The 18,836-nt window shown below is 32.9% G+C and overlaps 4 protein-coding genes across 6 annotated transcripts; 3 read left to right on the top strand and 1 right to left on the bottom strand.

Annotated features, from left to right (window-relative positions):
• Positions 1 to 361: 361 nt before the first annotated feature.
• Positions 362 to 4,696, top strand: LOC126752123 (uncharacterized). The gene is made up of 6 exons (XM_050462700.1): positions 362 to 866; positions 1,117 to 1,550; positions 1,622 to 1,868; positions 2,347 to 3,429; positions 3,505 to 3,848; positions 4,000 to 4,696. Exons 1-6 carry the CDS (start codon positions 554 to 556, stop codon positions 4,330 to 4,332), a joined length of 2,754 nt encoding a protein of 917 aa, XP_050318657.1. The 5' UTR covers positions 362 to 553; the 3' UTR covers positions 4,333 to 4,696.
• Positions 4,697 to 5,306: 610 nt separating this feature from the next.
• Positions 5,307 to 7,410, bottom strand: LOC126752125 (nuclear transcription factor Y subunit beta). The gene is made up of 4 exons (XM_050462702.1): positions 7,199 to 7,410; positions 6,810 to 7,126; positions 6,681 to 6,750; positions 5,307 to 6,296 (listed from the first exon to the last, which is right to left on the bottom strand). The coding sequence occupies exons 1-4, from the start codon at positions 7,272 to 7,274 to the stop codon at positions 5,737 to 5,739; spliced, it is 1,023 nt and encodes a 340-aa protein (XP_050318659.1). The 5' UTR covers positions 7,275 to 7,410; the 3' UTR covers positions 5,307 to 5,736.
• A 2,101-nt stretch (positions 7,411 to 9,511) lies between these two features.
• LOC126752923 (uncharacterized) lies at positions 9,512 to 18,234 on the top strand. Of its 3 annotated transcripts, none has more exons than XM_050463967.1 (11): positions 9,512 to 9,832; positions 9,921 to 10,374; positions 10,484 to 10,584; positions 10,665 to 10,934; positions 12,084 to 12,615; positions 12,679 to 12,878; positions 15,612 to 15,666; positions 15,744 to 15,791; positions 15,991 to 16,142; positions 16,216 to 16,375; positions 16,462 to 18,234. In XM_050463967.1, the coding sequence occupies exons 2-11, from the start codon at positions 9,993 to 9,995 to the stop codon at positions 16,599 to 16,601; spliced, it is 2,040 nt and encodes a 679-aa protein (XP_050319924.1). In that variant the 5' UTR covers positions 9,512 to 9,832; positions 9,921 to 9,992; the 3' UTR covers positions 16,602 to 18,234. The 3 variants fall into 3 exon arrangements, with proteins under 3 accessions (XP_050319924.1, XP_050319923.1, XP_050319921.1); XM_050463966.1 differs by having other exon boundaries at positions 9,918 to 10,374; XM_050463964.1 differs by having other exon boundaries at positions 9,889 to 10,374.
• LOC126752924 (uncharacterized) lies at positions 14,009 to 15,192 on the top strand. Its single transcript, XM_050463968.1, has 4 exons — positions 14,009 to 14,264; positions 14,324 to 14,580; positions 14,638 to 14,792; positions 14,852 to 15,192. The coding sequence occupies exons 2-4, from the start codon at positions 14,499 to 14,501 to the stop codon at positions 14,900 to 14,902; spliced, it is 288 nt and encodes a 95-aa protein (XP_050319925.1). The 5' UTR covers positions 14,009 to 14,264; positions 14,324 to 14,498; the 3' UTR covers positions 14,903 to 15,192.
• Positions 18,235 to 18,836: the final 602 nt, after the last annotated feature.

Raw genomic sequence — 18,836 nt, 5'->3', positions numbered from 1 at the left:
AAACTCACAAATATCGATAAATTTCCCACAATGGCCGCTGCGAGAAGGCGTCACACAGAGTTGCCTACTCTTGAAGAATTTGTACGAAATTTAAATGTGCAATACATGTAACGGTTTGCAGGAAGCCATAAATTATTATTGATTTACTTAATGTTTTATTTTTAATGCTAAATTTTAATTATTTTGTAATGATTCATATCCTGTAATAAACTCTCAATAAAATTATGTAAGATAAGAATATTTTTGTTTTGGACATTCCATGTTATTTGGCAACACTATTATGCAACAAACGCATAAAATATACCTACTCACAAATTCCCATACTTCTCTTTGCATATGTTTGACATTTGTTTTTGACGTTTGGTTGATCGCCCATGAAACTCACACATTCTCGCGGTTTAAAATTGTGTGCTAATGGAAGCTTCACCGTAAAATTTTTTATAATAATAAATCAGTAATTCTTATGTTGTAATGCGTGTTTAAATAATTTACTTGGTCGGTACATTAGAGTGTTTGTTTATCACATTGAAAATAGTAACAAAGATTAACGGTAATGGCTGAGGAGATGGTGCAAATAAAACAAGAACCGCTAGAGATAATCTACGCTGCGGAAATGGACGATACTGAGTGTGACGCCACTAATCAAAGCAGCAGAAGTAATGAAGGTTCTTTTGATGTTAGCGACAAAAGGGCGTATAGCCTTATAAAAGCTGTAAATACGGGCAATTTCAGTGCTAATGTTACAATTAAAGTTGAACCAGATTTATACGAATATACAAATGCGGAAGCAACAGAATTCGATGATGATATTAACCAACAGAATTCAATGAGTTCAGCAAGCATGGCTCAAAATGTGCAAGTGAAGGGTGAGTTTTTGCAGCCAGTCAGTTCGTTTTTAAATTATTATTAATAACCAAAGCAATTGCTAACACAAACGCAAATAGCTGCTTGATATTCATTAGCTAATTATTTCATCGGTTTTATTTTACTACACGCATTCAGTTGCGACTGTGTTGCCATGTATCACAATTTGTTAGTCATGAGTGAATTTGTATTTAACGATTATTATTAAAATTGTTATTAAGTTAATTAAAATATTTTATATATTTTTTGTAGAGGAGCCCGTAGATGATTACTTATATATTGCTGAGGATTGCAACATGTCTGAAAGCTTGCCATACTCTGCCAATATTACTCCCACGGAAGAGGATCAGCTAAACCTACTAGCAAACGATTTTCAAGTAGTAGACGAGCATGAAAATATTATAACTATAACGGCAACTGATTTATCACCAAATAACACAGAGTTGGCCTACATGCCAAAACTTAAACAGAATGGCCCCATGTGTAATCGCAGAACTAAAAAGTATATGTGCAAAATATGCTTGAAACGTTGTTTTGAAGAAATCCATTATAGACAACACATGGAACAGCATAGAAAGAACCGTTTATATTGTACTAGAAAGTCATGTGACAACTGGTTTTCTTCACTAGAAGAATGTGAGAATCATGAACAACTTGTACATGATATAAAACATTTAAAATGCGATGTAAGTGATTATATACTTAATTTAAAGAAAACATTTACATTAAAAATCATTTAAAACAATCATTTCAATAGGTTTGTAATCATAAATTCCAAACCTTCGAACAAATGTGTCAACACAAAGAAACCATGCATAGCAAATTGAAACGTTTAGTTTGTTCTATGTGCCGGGACTGGTTCATAAGTAAGATTGAGCTGCACGAACATTGGCAATCATTACCCGATAGATGTGGACGTATGATCAGCATTCTCAATGAAACGCCAAAGCTGACAAAAAGCATAGAAGAAGTACTTACAACCAGCTCGTATAAAATTAAAAATGGTAAGTAATTATTCCAAAGTAAACTTAATATACACTGTATTAAGTTGGCCGCGAAGTGCGTAGCACAAAGAAGGAAACGTATATTTGTATAATTATCAGCGTCACTAACTGAGTCAATTTAGAAATGTCCGTCTGTCTATCTATATATACTCTCATTTTTTGAGGTATCAATCGAAACCGCCGATATCGGACAACTATAGCTTACAGCTGTCATACAAACTAGCCGATCGAACTCAATTCCTTGTATAAAAAGCTTTTTTATTTTAAAAGAAATCTTCACAAAATTTGGCATAGATCATTATTCAAGGCATCTTTAGGATCTCCAAAAAAATTAAGATAAATATATTTCTATACCTTTTTAAGCTACAAAAATACACCAGTGAAAGGTATAGCTTTGGTGCAGCCAAAGTTAAAATTTTTTTGTTTTTGTTAAAGCTAGATGAGCATTTATTAACAAAATATGTTCTTATGTCAACAGCTACCACTTACGCACCTGCCGGTTTGAAATTAAGATTGAAACCAACATTATTCAAAAGTGCAGAGCAGCAATCTAGCACAAAAATACAAGATGATACAGTTGAGATTAAGAGAGAACCTGTCGATTACGAAATGATTCTACCTGATTTTCCAGTCAAAGTTAAGAGAGAATCTACAAATAGCACTGAAATCAATAAAAGTTCTCAAGCAACAGAAGAACGGGTTGGACCGCCACTCAAATTACGCATACGTAAGGAATTGCTAACTCCAACCGCAAGTGAAAGTGAAAATGTGGCATCTACACCGAAACAAGAAGTTAAAACAAATCCCTTGAGTCACCTACTGGCACAACGTATTACCTCCAAATTCTCTCTTAAAAGTGTGCCAAAGTACTTTAACTTAGCAAATAAGGCAGGCGAAGACAAAATAAAAAAAACGACACCCGCAACTTCACCTCAATCGCTACTGAAATCATCGGTGGCATTACAACAAAGAAATACGAATGCGACACAAACCGCAAAAGTTTCACCGAAAAGTGAACAGATGCCAAAAATGTTAAAATTATCGTCGAATTTCAAGATCGTAAAGATGTTACCCAAAGATACGCAACCGACTTTGGTTAAGTTGGCCATTAACAATCCCTTGCAGCAAGGAACCACAAAGCGTACACCGCCCAAAGCTACCACGCCGCAAGTATCATTGCTCGCCAAAACTGAAAAGCGCGTGCCAATGCCAGAAACGCCACTTAATTGGCAAAAGGATGCCACTAACAATAGGCAATTTGAGATACAACAAGTTGAAGTGCCACCGTTGAATAAAGTGGTTGCCGCCGCTAAGCTAGAGTCGATAACTAAAACAAATACAGAAATAAGTTTAACGGAACTACTAAATGATGTGATAGTGCATAAAAGTGAGCAAGATGCTGAAATGATAACACAAAATATTGACATAAAAACCGAGAATATTAAAACTGAGTTCGATGAGGATATGATAACGCTACAATACGATGATGCATTATCGGCAGCCACTTTTAGCGACAGTAGCAGCAATGCAACATCCTTACGTATTTACCGAGAAGATGGAGGTATGTAATAAAAGCGAAAATCTTTAAAAATATTTCAGTGCTTTCTTTACCTAATTAATAATCGTTTACCTACAGACTTGCCGCCAAGACCACGTTCACCCCACTTAACCCGCAATCGATGTAGAAGCAAACCCAAAGTTAATCCTGAAGGTTACATTTGTCCGAAATGTAGCCGCCGCTATTCAACGCGATCTATGATCAGAGAACATTTACGTAATAGTTGTGGTCGAAATCCACAACACGAATGCGATGTCTGTCACAAATTTTTCTTCTCGACCAGCACGCTGAATTGTCATCGCACCATACATACCGGCGTATTGCCGCATAAGTGCAACTACTGTGATAAACGTTTCCGCACACGCGGTCAAGTCACTGTACATCATCGCACGCATACCGGCGAACGTCCATTCGTTTGTGAGGTTAGTATCATATACATTAAAATGTTCGTTGTTTCTTACATTAATGATTCTTGTATTTTGCAAACGTCTAACGGCAAAATAACGGGCATACTAATATACATAGTATATATTTATTTTTGTAATTTCAATAACATACATATACTCCTTCTAGATTTGCTCACAAAGTTTCACGCATCGGGAAACGCTCATTTCACATTTGTCGCGCCACATTGGCATGAAACGTTACAAATGTTACGGCTGTAACAAACAATTCTCCTGTATCAGCGGTCTAAGTATGCATCGTGCCACACGTCCGGAAACTTGTGGTCAATTTGAATTGAATACGCGTGCGATTGGTCCACGCGTACGTGTCATACGTGGACGCGTCGTGTTCGAACCACAACCGGCCGACCCAGATGATGATGATGCTGCTGAAGGTGATGATAACATGAATGCTGAGACTGTTGATGTACCAGAGGTTTTATCGGAAATTCAAAACAAATAACAAATAATTTATCTTTTTAATTAAATTAAATTGTTATATGATTCATAGTTAACGAATTCGATTTTGTATATACTAGTTATGCTGAAATTGTATATGAAAATTATGTTTTGCGAAGCCATTAGGTTATACTGTTACTCGATATGCTAAAATATTGCGATTTCTTACTAAAAAACTGTAGTAATTAAGTTTCCACATTGTTTATTATATTGTGTAACAATTACTCACACTATAGTGTAGCTAGCTTGTAGTTGCGTGCGTTTTTTATAGATTTACACACACACACATACATATATTTACTTTAGAGATAAGTGTCTTCAGAGGATAATAAATATTTTTTTGAAATAAAATGTTTGTAAAATTTAAATATTTGGTATGAGAATTTTGATTTATTGTTCTTGTAGTTTAGTAGCCTATTACACATATATTTTTATGATCCATATTTCGCATCCAATCCGTTTGTATGGTGGTGTGATGGTTAGGTTTGTAAAAAAAATATTTTTGTAAAATGATCATCTGTTCGTCTACACATGCGCGAATTTGTTCCTAAGGTTTTGAATTAACGATTTGAAGCTGCGCACATGATCTTTTCTCCGTAAATAGCTGCTCATTTGTCGGAACCGACGAAATCGGACCGCTTTAGCATGAAGGTGCCAGACAAACTGAACGCTCAAAATTAAGTACTTGTACATTAGATAACTGTTACAACAACAACAAAGTACTTGTAAGGAAAATTTATTTGTGGGAGTATTCTAGTTTGGGAACAATCGAAGTTAACGTTTTGTCTTGCTCATCACTTTATGTCTACCACCCAGATCAATATTTTTTACTTCATCCTTTTAATTATCAACGGTAAATTCTACACAAATGGCTTTCTAGGTGGTGCTTTACTACAGTAGAGTTGTTCTTGTTGCTGGCAGTGGCAGAAAACATTGCGTAGACCCGACATTTCTATGTAAATTCGAAAGAACACAAAATATTTATATTTATATATTTATTATGAATATAACTAAAGTTAATATTTTCATTTTATAAAAAAAAGTTCGCTGCGTACAAAATATTTATTAGTTTTGTGACAACACACAATTTGTCTCAACCATAACCTAAACACACTTTAGAAAATTATAAATAACAAAACTATAGAAAAGTACATAATTATCGCCTCAACTACTCCTCTTGAAGAGAATTTTTTAAGTAAAAAATTATAATATAATTATGTAACACTTTAAAACAATTATATAGTAATTTTTTTCAAGTCGAACAAAAATATTTCATTTATAAATGAAACCATCGCTCTTCTAGGCTTTTCACTTTAATTTATCGTTCTAGCTTCTACCACTTACGCAATTAAAACAGAATGACCACAATAAATTCGTTACATCGACAATATCAATGCTTAATTATGCTCTACATATGCATATAATTATTATTGCCATTAACATGGTGCTGTTGTTGTTGTTGCTGCAAAACATGTTGATGCAATTCGTTAGCATCAAAGAATATCATTTGATCCGCATTCATTATAGCGCCAGGCGTCTCGTTCGCCACTGTTGTGACTATCGGCAGTTGAGTAGGACGAGTTTGTAGACGCGCCGACCGACGTACAGAGCCTAATGTTGTTGTGTTCAGTGTATTGGATGTACCAACTGGAGTTATGTTGCTTGATTGATTGCAACCGGTACTTAATAAATTTAGTGGCACAGCTGATGTGGTTGTTGTTGGAGTTATAGTGATGCTATGAATACCATTTTGTTGACGCTGCTGCTGTTGTTGATGATGTGTTTGCTGTTGGTGCTGGTTTGCTTCGATTATTTCAAACAATTTCACATCCGAATAGGTGTTAATAGTGTTGGCTACAGATGCAGTTGTGTGGTTGATAGCATTTGTTGTTATTGTTAATGCACCAGTATGTGTTGTCATTGCTTTTGTTGTTATGATAGTTGTATTACTGTTGTCCGCATTTATTGCTGTAGAAATTTTTTGTTTGTTTTGTACTTTAAACTTACTAGATATAGCATTCACATAAACATCGCAACTTATATACACACACTTGAATTAATTTAATATAACTTTGTTTTAATAAATAATATAAATTTTGAAACTGAATATGTGTAAATGGTTATTGGTGATAGAACAGTGCATGTTTAACTCAATTTTGCCATAATCTGCTAGATAAAGGTGCTGTAGATGATTGTGTATACATGCGTGTCATTTTTACATTGTGTAAACTTGTGTAGTGTTGCCTTTAACAGTATTATGTTATGTTTTTTTAATCCAATTCAACAATTTAAATAAATATATTGATATAGTATAATTGGGTAAGCGCTATTTTTACGACAGATCTGTCTTACGAAATTCAGTTGAAGAATCATCTTGCAGCATATTTGTCTCACTATATAAATTACGATCCGATTTGGTTGACTAGACAGTAAACTAAATAATTATTTATATCATATACTTCATGTTAAACATCTACTTACCTCACGAAATTTGTGTAGGTACATAGATAATGGCTCAACGTAGTTGTCGAAACCCAAATTGGCAAACGCATACAATAAATCATCACCATTTACGGTCTTTCTGTTTTCTGCTATACTACGCTCTATGGCTTCCGAAGTGATAAAGGATATAAATTCGGAAACACATTCCTGTATGCATTCTCGAGCGTCTTTAGCGATTTTACCATTCTCTGGTACAGGCACCTTCATAATCTTTATAATATTGCAAATGGGTAGGAAGCGATCCTGTTCACGTAGCATATAATTTCCGCCGCTATGCTTGTTATCTGATTCATCATCTACGTATAACATTGTATATTGTAATTTTCTGTTTCCTCATTCAGTTGTGAACAAATAAAGCAAATACTTACCGCCTGACACGCCATCCTCATCGTCTCGCATCATAAAATCATTCAAATAAGGTTGTGAATCACCGCTAGTACTCATATTAAGTTTATTTCACTTTAAAGTGCTATTTATTATATTTATTTCAATTTTTCTGTTAAATTGTACTTTTGTAAAAACTGTGTGTTATAAAAAAGTGTATGCATCAACAACTTTGACAGCTTTATGTCATTCCGAACCTCTTTTTCCAATTTTTCGCGTTTGTTTACGTTGCAGTGCTGCCAGGCCTTTGAAGTTTTGTATTATCGTGCACTATCGTTTTTATTTTCAATTAATTATAGATAGAGATTTGAAGCCGTATAACCAAAAAATACGCCAAAGAATTGGAAAAAACGGTAAATGTTCAGCAGAGCGGCTTTTCCGAAAACGTGCACCAATTTTCACGGGAAATGTCTCAAAAAATTCGTTTTTAATTCCGATTCACGAATATGTATGACGCGTTGTCTATTTTTATGTTTTTTTGTAATAAAAACAAAAAGAAATATTATGATTTTGCACGATATTTACGCCAAAAATGGCATCACTATTCGAAATTCAATTGGGTACTAGTGATACAAGCAGCGATCGGTTTCGAAATATCGATACTCTCGATATTCGAGACTTATCAAGAATTGATAAAACTGAGAGACATATAATAGAAAAATAATAATAATAATTGGAAAAATAAAAAGAAATTAAAATATCGATATTCTCAATATTCGAGTCTGAAAGAGAATTGATAAAAATGAGAAATACATAATAGAAAAATAATAATAATTGGAAAAATAAAAATAAATTAAAATATCGACACTCTCAATATTCGAGACTGATCGAGAATTGCTGAAAATGAGAAAAACATAATAGGAAAATTTATAATTCATTATTATTGCCGAAAGAAGAGCGCTCGAAAAAAAATATCCCTGGTCGGTCCAAAACACCGGTGTTCATAATTCTTCTGTGTCCAAATTCTTCTTCTTTCTACAATAATAATGAATGATAAATTTTCCTATTATGTATTTCTCATTTTTACAAATTCTCTATCAGTCTCGAATATTGAGAGTATCGATAATTCGAAAACGATCAGTGCATGAATCAATAGTGGCCATTCGAATTTACAACAGTGATGCCATAATTTTGAACATAACCTTGCCATTTTCGTTGAAGTGAGGTGATTGTGAAGTTTTTATATTTTTATAAAAATAACATAAATACCAATTTCTGTTATTGATTAACTAAACAACAGCAATAATTACGTGTACATAATTTATAGAAAGTATAATTTTAACATCTAAAGACGTGTAAAGTGTAAAAGTGAATTTTTCAATTCGGGAAATACGATGTTTTTTGATAAAAACAAAGGAAATATTATTTTTAAAGACGCGCCATACATATTCGTAAAGTAGAGTTAAAAACGAGTTTTTTAAGACCTTTCCTGTGAAAATTGGTGCACGTTTTCGGAAAAGCCGCTCTCGTGAACCTTTACCGAAAATATTGTTTTTAAAAGCACGCGCCTAACATATTCGTAAAGTTGAACTAAAAACGAGTGTTTTAAGACATTTCCCGTGAAAAGCCGCTCTGCTGAACATTTACCGAAAAAACATATAACTTAATTATTCCTAGCCCTTATTTTATCAGTTTAACCGTGCGATTCTGTAACTTGAGACAGTCTCAAGTCTCTAAATTTGAGATTTTAAGTTAGAGACAATTTTTGAGACTTGAGATGATATTGCTATTCTGTAAGTGACAGTCACAAAATCTATTACATTTCATTATTCAGAATGAAAATAAATATGTCGATAACAAATATTAAATTTTCTATAACATAGTCAAAAAACATAATTATCAATGAAAATAAAAATATATGTTGACTTTGTTTCATAATATTTACGAAATTTATGTAAAATTGATTTATTTTTAACCTTTTCGTGTTTGAGTTGCTTACAAAATATAAAGAAACGACAATCGATTAATATCTATGATGATCTCTATTCAGTATATTCAAAATGGCAGACAAGAGTTCTTTTTAGTTTTGTGACCTGCTAACTACCAGGTCTCAATATTTTGAGACTAACGCTAGAGACTGTTTAGTGAATAGTAACTAGTCTCAAATTGAGACTTTGCCTCAAAATGTCTCAAACAGAGACTAGAGACTGGTTACAGAATCCCGCTATAAAACAAATAAGCCTCGTAGAACTTACATTAATCGGTGCAATCGTCTGCAATTAACCCAATTATATCTGGCAACACTCCCGGTGTGAAGATGAGTGCATGCAGAGAACGTTTAATATTATACGTTCTCTGGTGCATGGATAATGTGAGTGCACAAGTTAAATTTGTGATTTGTTAATTATTTGCGTTCACGAAAATCTTAAATAATACGATAATTATTAGTTTAGAAGTAGACAGAGACTTAAATTAATATTATTACTAGTTTATGGATTGTGATTTACTGTTGAAATGAGCCTTTTATCTAACGCATTTACAGCAGCTGCCCATAAGCGGCATTGCACAGAGACTCCCGGTCTAAAGTTCTTGACGCATAATTTTTGCGCCTTATCTATGTAGGGAAGCTAAGAAGGATTTTTTAACTAAATCATAAAGAAATGGCTTATAACGAAAAAGTAAGGATAACGTAACAATGCAATCAACATACTTATGTGTAGTAATAAAATTATAGCGTTGTTATATGTATGTACTACAAACTAGCAGAACCAAGGATAACGTGCCATAGCAAAAAAGTATTTGAATAATATCCACTCTTGCTGCATCTAATACAAGTGAATGAGGATGACCCATAAACAAAAACGAAACCGACTACCTAATTTTACGCCTGCTGAAGAAAGTTTTTTACTATCATTGGCACATAAATACGTTAATGTAATTGAAAGTAAACTAACTGATGCGCAGATTTGGGAGGAGAAAAGAAAAGCATGGGAAAATATTGATATTGAATTTGGTAATAAGTTTGGCTGTAGAAGAGGATCTAAAAATTTACGAGAAAAATATGATAATTTGAAGCGTAAATTAAGACGAATGGAAAGCAAAGACAAAAACGATGAGGAACAAACATTTCAAAAGTTGTTTATTGATGAAAATATTGAAAAACTCTCAGCTATAGTAGGATTTTCAGCAGACTGTAGCTCAAATGATGTCGAAAGCAATGGTGAGTTAATTTAATTTAAACTATATAGCAGCATTCAGTAATTTACTGAATAAACTTATTTTTAAATAAATTTTTTATGTTGTAATAAGTTTTATTTATTTTGTCACAGACACATTTGAGACTGACCCTGAAATGAATAATATGTTTAATGCTACAGCGCAGAGCTGTAGTTTTGACGATCCGATTCAAGATTCCGAGACTGTTGAAAAGGTGAGTGAATTCATATATAAATCAATCGGTATATTTGCATAAGTAAATTATGTTTTTAATAATGAATATTAACATTATAGGAAGGCGAAAACAAGTATTTGTCATTAAATTCAAACCACTCTGCACAGTGTAGAAAAATCAAATCTTCTCGAAGACCTGATCGAAAACCATGTTATAATGTAAATGATTTGCGATCTGCCGATAAACATCGCCGGGACTGTAAGAGAAACAAAAGAGAAGCTGAAAAACACAGATGGGAGTTCGAAAAGCACAACTTAATTGTAAAAAAGCAAAAATGGGAGCTAAAGGAAGCCAAACTAAAAACTAAACTTTTGCAAATGAACTTAAAGGTATTTAAGCAAATTTAAGATTGAAGATCATAATGATTTATTCGTATCTTTTATCACTGAACCAATAACACACTACATATGTATATAGTGAAAGCGCGGTTACTTTCATTCTCCTACCCCAGCTTTTAACTTCAAATTTCTTTTTATAGTAATGATTTTTATGAAATAATATATTTTATTGAATTAGTGAACTAATTCTATTTTAATTACAACTTGTCGAAGTACTGTTATAATCGATAAATTTGTTAACTATCGATTTGGTATTGATAAAATGTATCGGGAGCCAACAGTTTGAAAGCTTTTGTAAATAATCATACACGCAACATTGTTCAAGTGAAAACAAACAAAGATGGCTGATTTCTAGGGGTTCAATTTTTTACACATTTTGCATTCTACGGACGGCAACTGAGGAACGCTACTCCCGTGTTTCGCTGTTCCTGCTATATAATATCACAAAATAAGCAACGAAGCATAATTATGTGAAAATGCCGAGAAAAAAAGCAGACCTCAATAATCGGCGGAGTAGAGATGCACGACGCAAGCGGCTTGGAAGAGATTATCAGAAGGTATCGGTCATTCCTCGCGCCTCTATTAACGATAGGTTAAATGTATACATACATACATATATTTTATACTTTCTTAAGGCGAAGTATTGAAAAACTGGCTGACTATAAGCATGCGCTTATAATAGTAAAATGATTTATCAGCATAGTTATTTTCCTCACAATACATTAAATTGCTAGACAATTTATACACTGTTATTCATGCAAAAAAAAAAAAATAATAATTGTTAAAAAAAACTGTATAAACGAAGCATTATTGGAAATATTTCTGAACAGCAAGTATAGTTTTACAAAAAAATGTTAAGAACAGAAACTTCCACTTAAAGTAACTAGTTCTACAGGTTTTGAGGTATCGATCTTACATTTTGAACATGTAATTTTCTTGGAAGGAACTGCTCATTTGTCGGATATAGCTGTCATATAAACTGACCTATCAAACTCAAGTCTTTGTAGAGAACCTTTTTTATTTGACAAAGTATCTTGTAATGTGCAGGTTATTATTATCGGCAACACTGCCACTCAAACTGTGAAGGGTATCATAGCGACGGTGCAGCCGAATTTAACGTTTTTTTTTTGTTTATTTCAGAATTCTATACCTAGAGACGATTTAAAAAGCTGCATCAGCGCTATATCTGAAGATTATTTTCAAACAAAACCCCAATGTCATATAAGAATGCAAGACAAAACTAACGCACAAAGTATCGATGAAGCTCAGAACTCAATCAACATCGCCACATTATCTGCAAACATTAAAGTCGAACCTACACTTGACATTATGGACATTGGAAATGACTGTACCAATAACTCCAATGAAAACTGCACATCCAAAAGCCGAGTCGAAACGAAAACGAACAATGAAGAACTTGGTGGTATGTGTAAAAGAATCAAAACAATACCGTCGGTTTCCAGCGATGAGCAACAACAGTGGGAAGTGGCTTTAAAGCATGATATGGCCGATACTTCAAATGGCGCCCACAGTAGTTTTCTCGATCCTATCCAATTAGTTGAGACTAATATTATTTCATCTATTGGTGATGATGATGATAATGAAGATGATGGTTGTCAAACTAGTGAGGAGTCCATATCCTTCGACGCAAAAACAGATGATCAAACAAAAGGTAGATAGAAATATAATATATATATATTTTTTATAACATTTTTTACTTTCTTTTTTGAAATAGTTTCAACGCATGAACATGATTTTTTAAAACTTCTAAATAAACATAGACTGCAGCATTATTGGGCTAAATTGAAGGACATGAATATTGGCTTAGACTACTTGCAGTATATAGAAGAGGTGGACGTTAGAGATATATGTGGGCGTGATATTGGTGCGCGTATACGATTTCGTGCATTATTAGAAGATTGGCGCACGTTACATGTAAGTAATATATTTACATATTTTTATGTTTTTTTACTCCCTACCCTTTGTAAAACTATAACATATTTTTTTATAAATACAATTATATTTAGCTATGCATATATTAGCATTTGTATAAAATTTTATTCGAAATGTTCACCTTTCACAAAAACCCTCAGTCGGTTCAACCATTGAACATTAGCAGCAAGCACGTTGATATTAATGACGCTGCTTGAACCAAATACTATTTCACTGGAATATTCAATGCTTTCCATCGAAGAGTATAGTGCTTAACTGCTGAACCAAGTATTCTAAAATATCCTGTTGATACACCTTTTTAACTCTATTTTAACAGAGTTTAACTCTACAGTAGACTTCCCAGCAAATTATTACAGCAGTTGGATGTTGCCTATGTTGAGCACCTGGATTAATTTTTTTTGGCGCTTTCGAAGTTTTTGTGTAGATTTTATCATTTTGTTTCTTCAACAGAGAAAAAAGTTATAGCTTTGACCAAGTGCCACTGAAGAAGCCTAATTAAATTTCAAGTGCGTTGTCAGAAGATGACCAGTAAACCGATTATAGGCGGTAGGGCGATTATCCCGAATACGTCTTGGCATTGATATGGTCGTTATATCCATTTCCCTTGACAAAATTTTTTGTTTTCTAAAAGGGATGCACGCGTTTACGAACAGTTTTTGTAGTAGACACTGGATAGAAATTTTAAAAAATATCAGCAATTTTTTCTGCACATTTGCCCACGCTGCGAAACAGCTTAACATATGTAGATACAGCTGTTCCAGCTCTTGAAGCCTTTAAAAATTGTATGAGGATGACAAAAATATATTGGCAAAATGTAGATTTTGCAAAAAAAAGATTTCATTTGTTTTACGCTTCAATACTTGAATAATTTTGCATTGCTCTCAATTTCGACAACTATTGCTGAACATAAGCAATATGCAGTCTGCATTGGCAATATTGCTAGCAATACAGATTTCGATAAATTATCTATTGCCTGTCGAGATCCCACGTAAGTGTTGTTAATAACACAAAATCATCAAAATGTAAACAGAATATTCATGAAAAAAAAACAAGAAATAAGGAATTTGACATTATGGATACAAGCACCTCTTTCGTAAGAGGAAGTACACTTCGTATTGGCACAACCTTCTATAATTACCGAAAATTGAAACATGCTTACTACCACATTGCCGTTATTTATGTTTGTTCCATTTATCGGTTATCGATTAGAAAACGCGAAACTTAAAAAAATATTCAAAATACTTCAGTGTTATGACTTATTTTTTTTTTCATTACCTGTCAAAAATTTTAATTGCGTTTCGGTTGTGTGTAAATTTTTCAAGTTTGTGAATTAAATCACAATAAAACTTGATTAAAATTATTGGAAAAGTAAGTTCACATGTGGATACCCCCTTCTCATTTAAAACTGATGTTTAACTATTTTACAGCAAAAAAATAAAGCCATTTGTTAAGCTTGTGCATAGGCGATTAATTAATTCTACATAAAAATATCGTTTGTAAAAAGTTTTTCATTTGCCAAACAATATAAGACTGGCGAAAACAAGTTATAAAACATAGCTCAACAAGCAAAATAAAGAAGAATTATTTCGCGCACATTTCTTAATGGATATATCACAAGAATTAAATAATAGTGCGGAACTTGAATTGGAAAATCAACAAGAACAGCGTGTACTTCATATGGATGGTAGGCATTGTTTGTTTGTGCTTTGCACAAATTATTGTAACATTTTTTTACAACCAGAGCTAACTGCTAAAATCGACAAAGTACTCACGCACCAGCATGAACTAATAGCATTGGTTAGAAAAGCGTCTAAACAAAATATATGCCTACCTATAGTCAAAAAAGAAGAATTGGGTCCTTTTAAGCACGATATATCCAGCAATGCAGCAGCGCATGTAAGAAGGAATTTTGTATTTTATATTCTTCAATTGTTTTGATGCATGTAAATTAATAGTTGCCAGCTTTGAAATGTCTACTCGAACGCAAAAGTATGCATCAGTTTTAGCGCCATAATATTTTCAAAACAAACAAAACTCGAAATGATCTCGGAACTTCTGTTGGATGAGTGCTTCATACTATTTTACTTGTAATTGCCAGTTTTCCTTTCCAGATGCAATAAAATGCAACGGTTATACAAATTCGTTGATAGACAGGCTGTGTTCAGCAATGTTGGGTTAAATAAAAATTCCTTTCATAATTTTTTTTGTGAGACAATAACATTTCAGTTGTGAATTATATGTATCAAATACATATATGTATTTTGGTAACAAGAGTAAACATTTTTATTTACTTAAAAATACGTCGTAATAATAAAATAAAGCAAAAAGAGTTAATTGTGTTGGTATTTTATTGAAAATATGCTCTCATTGTCAAAAGTCAACCGTAATTGTAGGACACGACGTACGCAATACAATTATTTGATTAATTTTTAATTATAAACTGGGATTAAACTTTTTTAAATTCGGTATCTTGGGGTTAAAAGTTAAAAAAGATATCTGGAGAAACAAAAAAAAAAAAAAATGAATGCAATTGTTATTTAAATTATTTTTTTATGCATTATGTTTCAACATGGCAGTGTTGCAACAACAAATAATCACATCATTAATTTTAGGAAATAATAATATAATTTTATTTAATAACAATAGCCATACTACATAGCTCAATAAAAGAGTTCATAATTTTTAATGAGTTTTATAATCTTTATTTTTATCTAGAGTCTCGCTGAAACTATTACAAGTCCAATAACAGTACTCAATGAGGCCAAAAGAGGTAACTATAATGCTTCTATCAAATTTTATTAAATAAATATTTTATTTACCTTAAATCGTACTTTTTGCATTTTTCAGTGATTGCTGAACTCAAAGCGATTATAAAGCAAACACCGTTTGTCAAAGGTATTTGAAAATAATACTATTTATTATTTAAATATTAATTTTTTTTGTTTATTTATTTATTTTCAAAATTATTTTCTAATTGTGAAGGGGTTTAAAGATTCGATGCAACCGAAGTAAAAGTTTATTTTATTATTATATTTTTTGTATAATACAATAAAATATTTTTTTTTATTAATTATTTATTTATTTTTTCTTCAAGATCAAAGCAGTGCCGTAACTTCCAAAGAAAGTCAATGCAGTCGGCATACGAACTATAAAAAAGTCTTACCTGAAACACCATTCCAATCTGTGATAGATTTTAAAGTGTTTGAAGAATTGATTAAAAACTCAGAAGAAGCATATCAAAATTTGGTGAGTTTAATTTCTGTTATTCAAATATAATTATTTTTTTATATTTCTAATATATTATATATTTTATTTGCAGATAACGGAATTAACCGCACAACACATATACAATCCTGTTAGTTTTCTGAAAACCTCATGGCGTCGCATAATGAGCGATCATGTTGCGCAGCATTTCTGCTGGACGGGCACACTAGAAAAGCTAGCTATACGCACATTGAGCGTGACGAAGGCATTGAAAGGTTAGTGTTTAGCGCCTGTATATAATGCACTTACTATGTCGTTGTACAATTTACTCATAAAATTTCATTTATATTTTTCTCTTTAGAGGCCTATCAGCGTAAATTTGATTTTTGTACTAACGACGATTTCCAACGCACAATTCAACCATTTTTCCTACATGCGAAAACACGTCTGCAGAAAAAACAAAACTATGAGAAATTAAAAGCGGCCAACATAACATTGTAAAGTTACATGTGTCCAAGTATGTACTTAGCATTTAAGTTTAAGTTGGAGCTAAGATAGGGTTTAGAATCTTGTTGCGACGAGAAAATTTCGTAAAACGTAAAATTTCATGAGGACTCAAAAAATGTCGTTTTTTAATATATATTATTTTTAACTCAGCCTCAAACGAGAATTATTAATAGTATTAATTTGCTAAGTTATTGTAAGATATGTAGATTAAGCGCTTAAAAAAATCTAAACTAAGCAATTTAATTGAATTTACATCAACCAAACGAAGTATGCGAATTTCAGTGGCGTTGAAATATTTGAAATTTGTGCTTTGAACCCAGCTTCAGCAACCAGTGCGACACGTGTTATGAAAACTGATTTCGGTAAATGTTCAGCAGAGCGGCTTTTCTGAAAAAATTTACCAATTTTCACGGGAAATACCTGAAAATTATTATTTTTTAATTCTACTTCAAAATCGATAAAACCGTGAAAAGCGTTACATACAGAAAATGTTTCCATTTCTTACTTGATACTCTCGATATGCGTACTTACTTATTGATCGAGATCTATTTTCATTTATTTATTTAACGCTAATCGGCACTATACATCAAATAACAATTATAATTCTAAATAAGACATCAGGCTTAAACATATAAAATTAGGAATTAAACAAGTAACCTAGTTCGTATGCTAGTATTTTAATAGAGGTTCTGTAGAGATCCGCAGAAAAAGTTGACGTCACTGTGCAGAGAGTTTACCAATCTACAGATTATTTCCTTTGGGCCATTGATTACATAGTTTTTGTTCGATCTGCAAGTTTTCAGGATTCAGGATCTGTCTAGGGTTAAGCTTGGTCTGCAAAGATTTTTGGGGCATCAATTAATCCATTGAAGATTTTGAAGAAGAAGATAAGGTCTGCTAACTGCCGTCGAGATTTCAGGTCATTTATTTTCAGGTTTCTTCGGACGTCTTCTGTTGAATTGATATCGTTTCTGTGTCTGTTATGAAATAGCAGCGCTTTGCAGAACTTGTGCTGGATTCTCTCTACTCTGTTGACCATTGAGTCCGTGAATGCGGACCAGATCACTGTTCCATATTCTAGAATGGGTACCACTAATGCTGAGAACAGGCAGGTTAATGAGCAATTGTTCTCAAATTCCCTACACATACGATTAATCAACCCCAGTATTTTGTATGCCTGCGAAGTAATTTTTTCGATATGTTTCTTGAAATTTAGTCTTCTGTCAATAGTGATACCCAGGTCTCTGATGTCTTCAATATCCAATATATCCAATTAAATTCTTTGTTATTCACACTGGTTCAGGTAACCAGCCACTAGGAAAGGTGTTCCAATTTACAAAATTCCTTGTATCATTTGCGACTATAGTTTGTTCAATTATTGCGGTGTTGCTAGGAGTATCGCTGTTTTTGAGCGTTTCGTCATCATTGTGGAGGACTTTTTGCGATTATTTCTTCACATTATCTAGCTTTGTATTTCCTTACTTTTTTACGTTCTGCTTGTATAAACGTAGACTTTCTTTGTCTAGTTTTCGAACAATTATCCGAACTATGATGGCGTGTTTGTCGTTTAAATCTAAATTTAGTCCTTTCAAAGCATAAATGCATTCACAGCTAATTCTTGCTTGCTGCACTTTCTCCATTTGCTGTCGGTTGATCCAATCCAGTCTACTTGTACTGTAAATTGTAGCTGTTATTAGCAGCAACAACATCTGCGGCATCATTAACAGTAGCAATATCATTCACAGCAACATCATCAAAGTAATAATTCGTGTAGATTGTGGATTGCTTTTTAAATTCGCTTTCATTTGTGTATGAACGATTAACATTAGTGACATTATGTTCATTACAAATCGACTCTTCGAAAAATATAACATCTCTGGATATGGTAATAGATTTATTTTCGCTGTTGTATAGACGATAGCCTTTAACACCTTCTGCATAACCAACAAATTTAAGCATTTTGCCTTTTGGTTTTGATTTGGAAGTCAATGTAATTAAGGCCAATGCCTTACTATCAGCTTTCATAAATGCGACCTTTTCGGGACCTGGCGCTTCCGGACACGTGGCGACCACTGTGTACCAACAATCCGCCGTGATCAAAAGACTCTTCACCACACACCATGATGAGAAATTTTTGCCGTCCAATTTGTCGATGCTAATATTCATTTTGTAAACCGACAGTTTCCGTTAATTCAAAAGTGAAGCGCTTATAGTAAAGAACAATTGTAT

Source organism: Bactrocera neohumeralis, chromosome 3, assembly GCF_024586455.1.
Source record: "Bactrocera neohumeralis isolate Rockhampton chromosome 3, APGP_CSIRO_Bneo_wtdbg2-racon-allhic-juicebox.fasta_v2, whole genome shotgun sequence".
NCBI lineage: Eukaryota > Metazoa > Arthropoda > Insecta > Diptera > Tephritidae > Bactrocera > Bactrocera neohumeralis.
This window is presented reverse-complemented; position numbering and strand designations above follow the sequence as displayed.

Bases quoted from the DNA above. Each gene is read 5' to 3' on its own strand.
- LOC126752924 (XM_050463968.1), top strand. From the start codon at position 14,499: ATGGATATATCACAAGAATTAAATAATAGTGCGGAACTTGAATTGGAA. The intron at 14,581-14,637 runs GTAGGCATTGTT...TTTTACAACCAG, and splicing joins GCGTGTACTTCATATGGATG to AGCTAACTGCTAAAATCGAC. The intron at 14,793-14,851 runs GTAAGAAGGAAT...GTAAATTAATAG, and splicing joins CCAGCAATGCAGCAGCGCAT to TTGCCAGCTTTGAAATGTCT.
- LOC126752123 (XM_050462700.1), top strand. From the start codon at position 554: ATGGCTGAGGAGATGGTGCAAATAAAACAAGAACCGCTAGAGATAATC. The intron at 1,869-2,346 runs GTAAGTAATTAT...TTATGTCAACAG, and splicing joins CTCGTATAAAATTAAAAATG to CTACCACTTACGCACCTGCC. The intron at 3,430-3,504 runs GTATGTAATAAA...GTTTACCTACAG, and splicing joins TATTTACCGAGAAGATGGAG to ACTTGCCGCCAAGACCACGT.
- LOC126752923 (XM_050463967.1), top strand. From the start codon at position 9,993: ATGAGGATGACCCATAAACAAAAACGAAACCGACTACCTAATTTTACG. The intron at 10,935-12,083 runs GTATTTAAGCAA...TGTTTATTTCAG, and splicing joins TTTTGCAAATGAACTTAAAG to AATTCTATACCTAGAGACGA. The intron at 16,143-16,215 runs GTGAGTTTAATT...TTTTATTTGCAG, and splicing joins AAGAAGCATATCAAAATTTG to ATAACGGAATTAACCGCACA.
- LOC126752125 (XM_050462702.1), bottom strand. From the start codon at position 7,274: ATGAGTACTAGCGGTGATTCACAACCTTATTTGAATGATTTTATGATG. The intron at 6,751-6,809 runs GTAAGTAGATGT...TTTACTGTCTAG, and splicing joins ACCTACACAAATTTCGTGAG to TCAACCAAATCGGATCGTAA. The intron at 6,297-6,680 runs GTAAGACAGATC...AAATTTCTACAG, and splicing joins TGATTCTTCAACTGAATTTC to CAATAAATGCGGACAACAGT.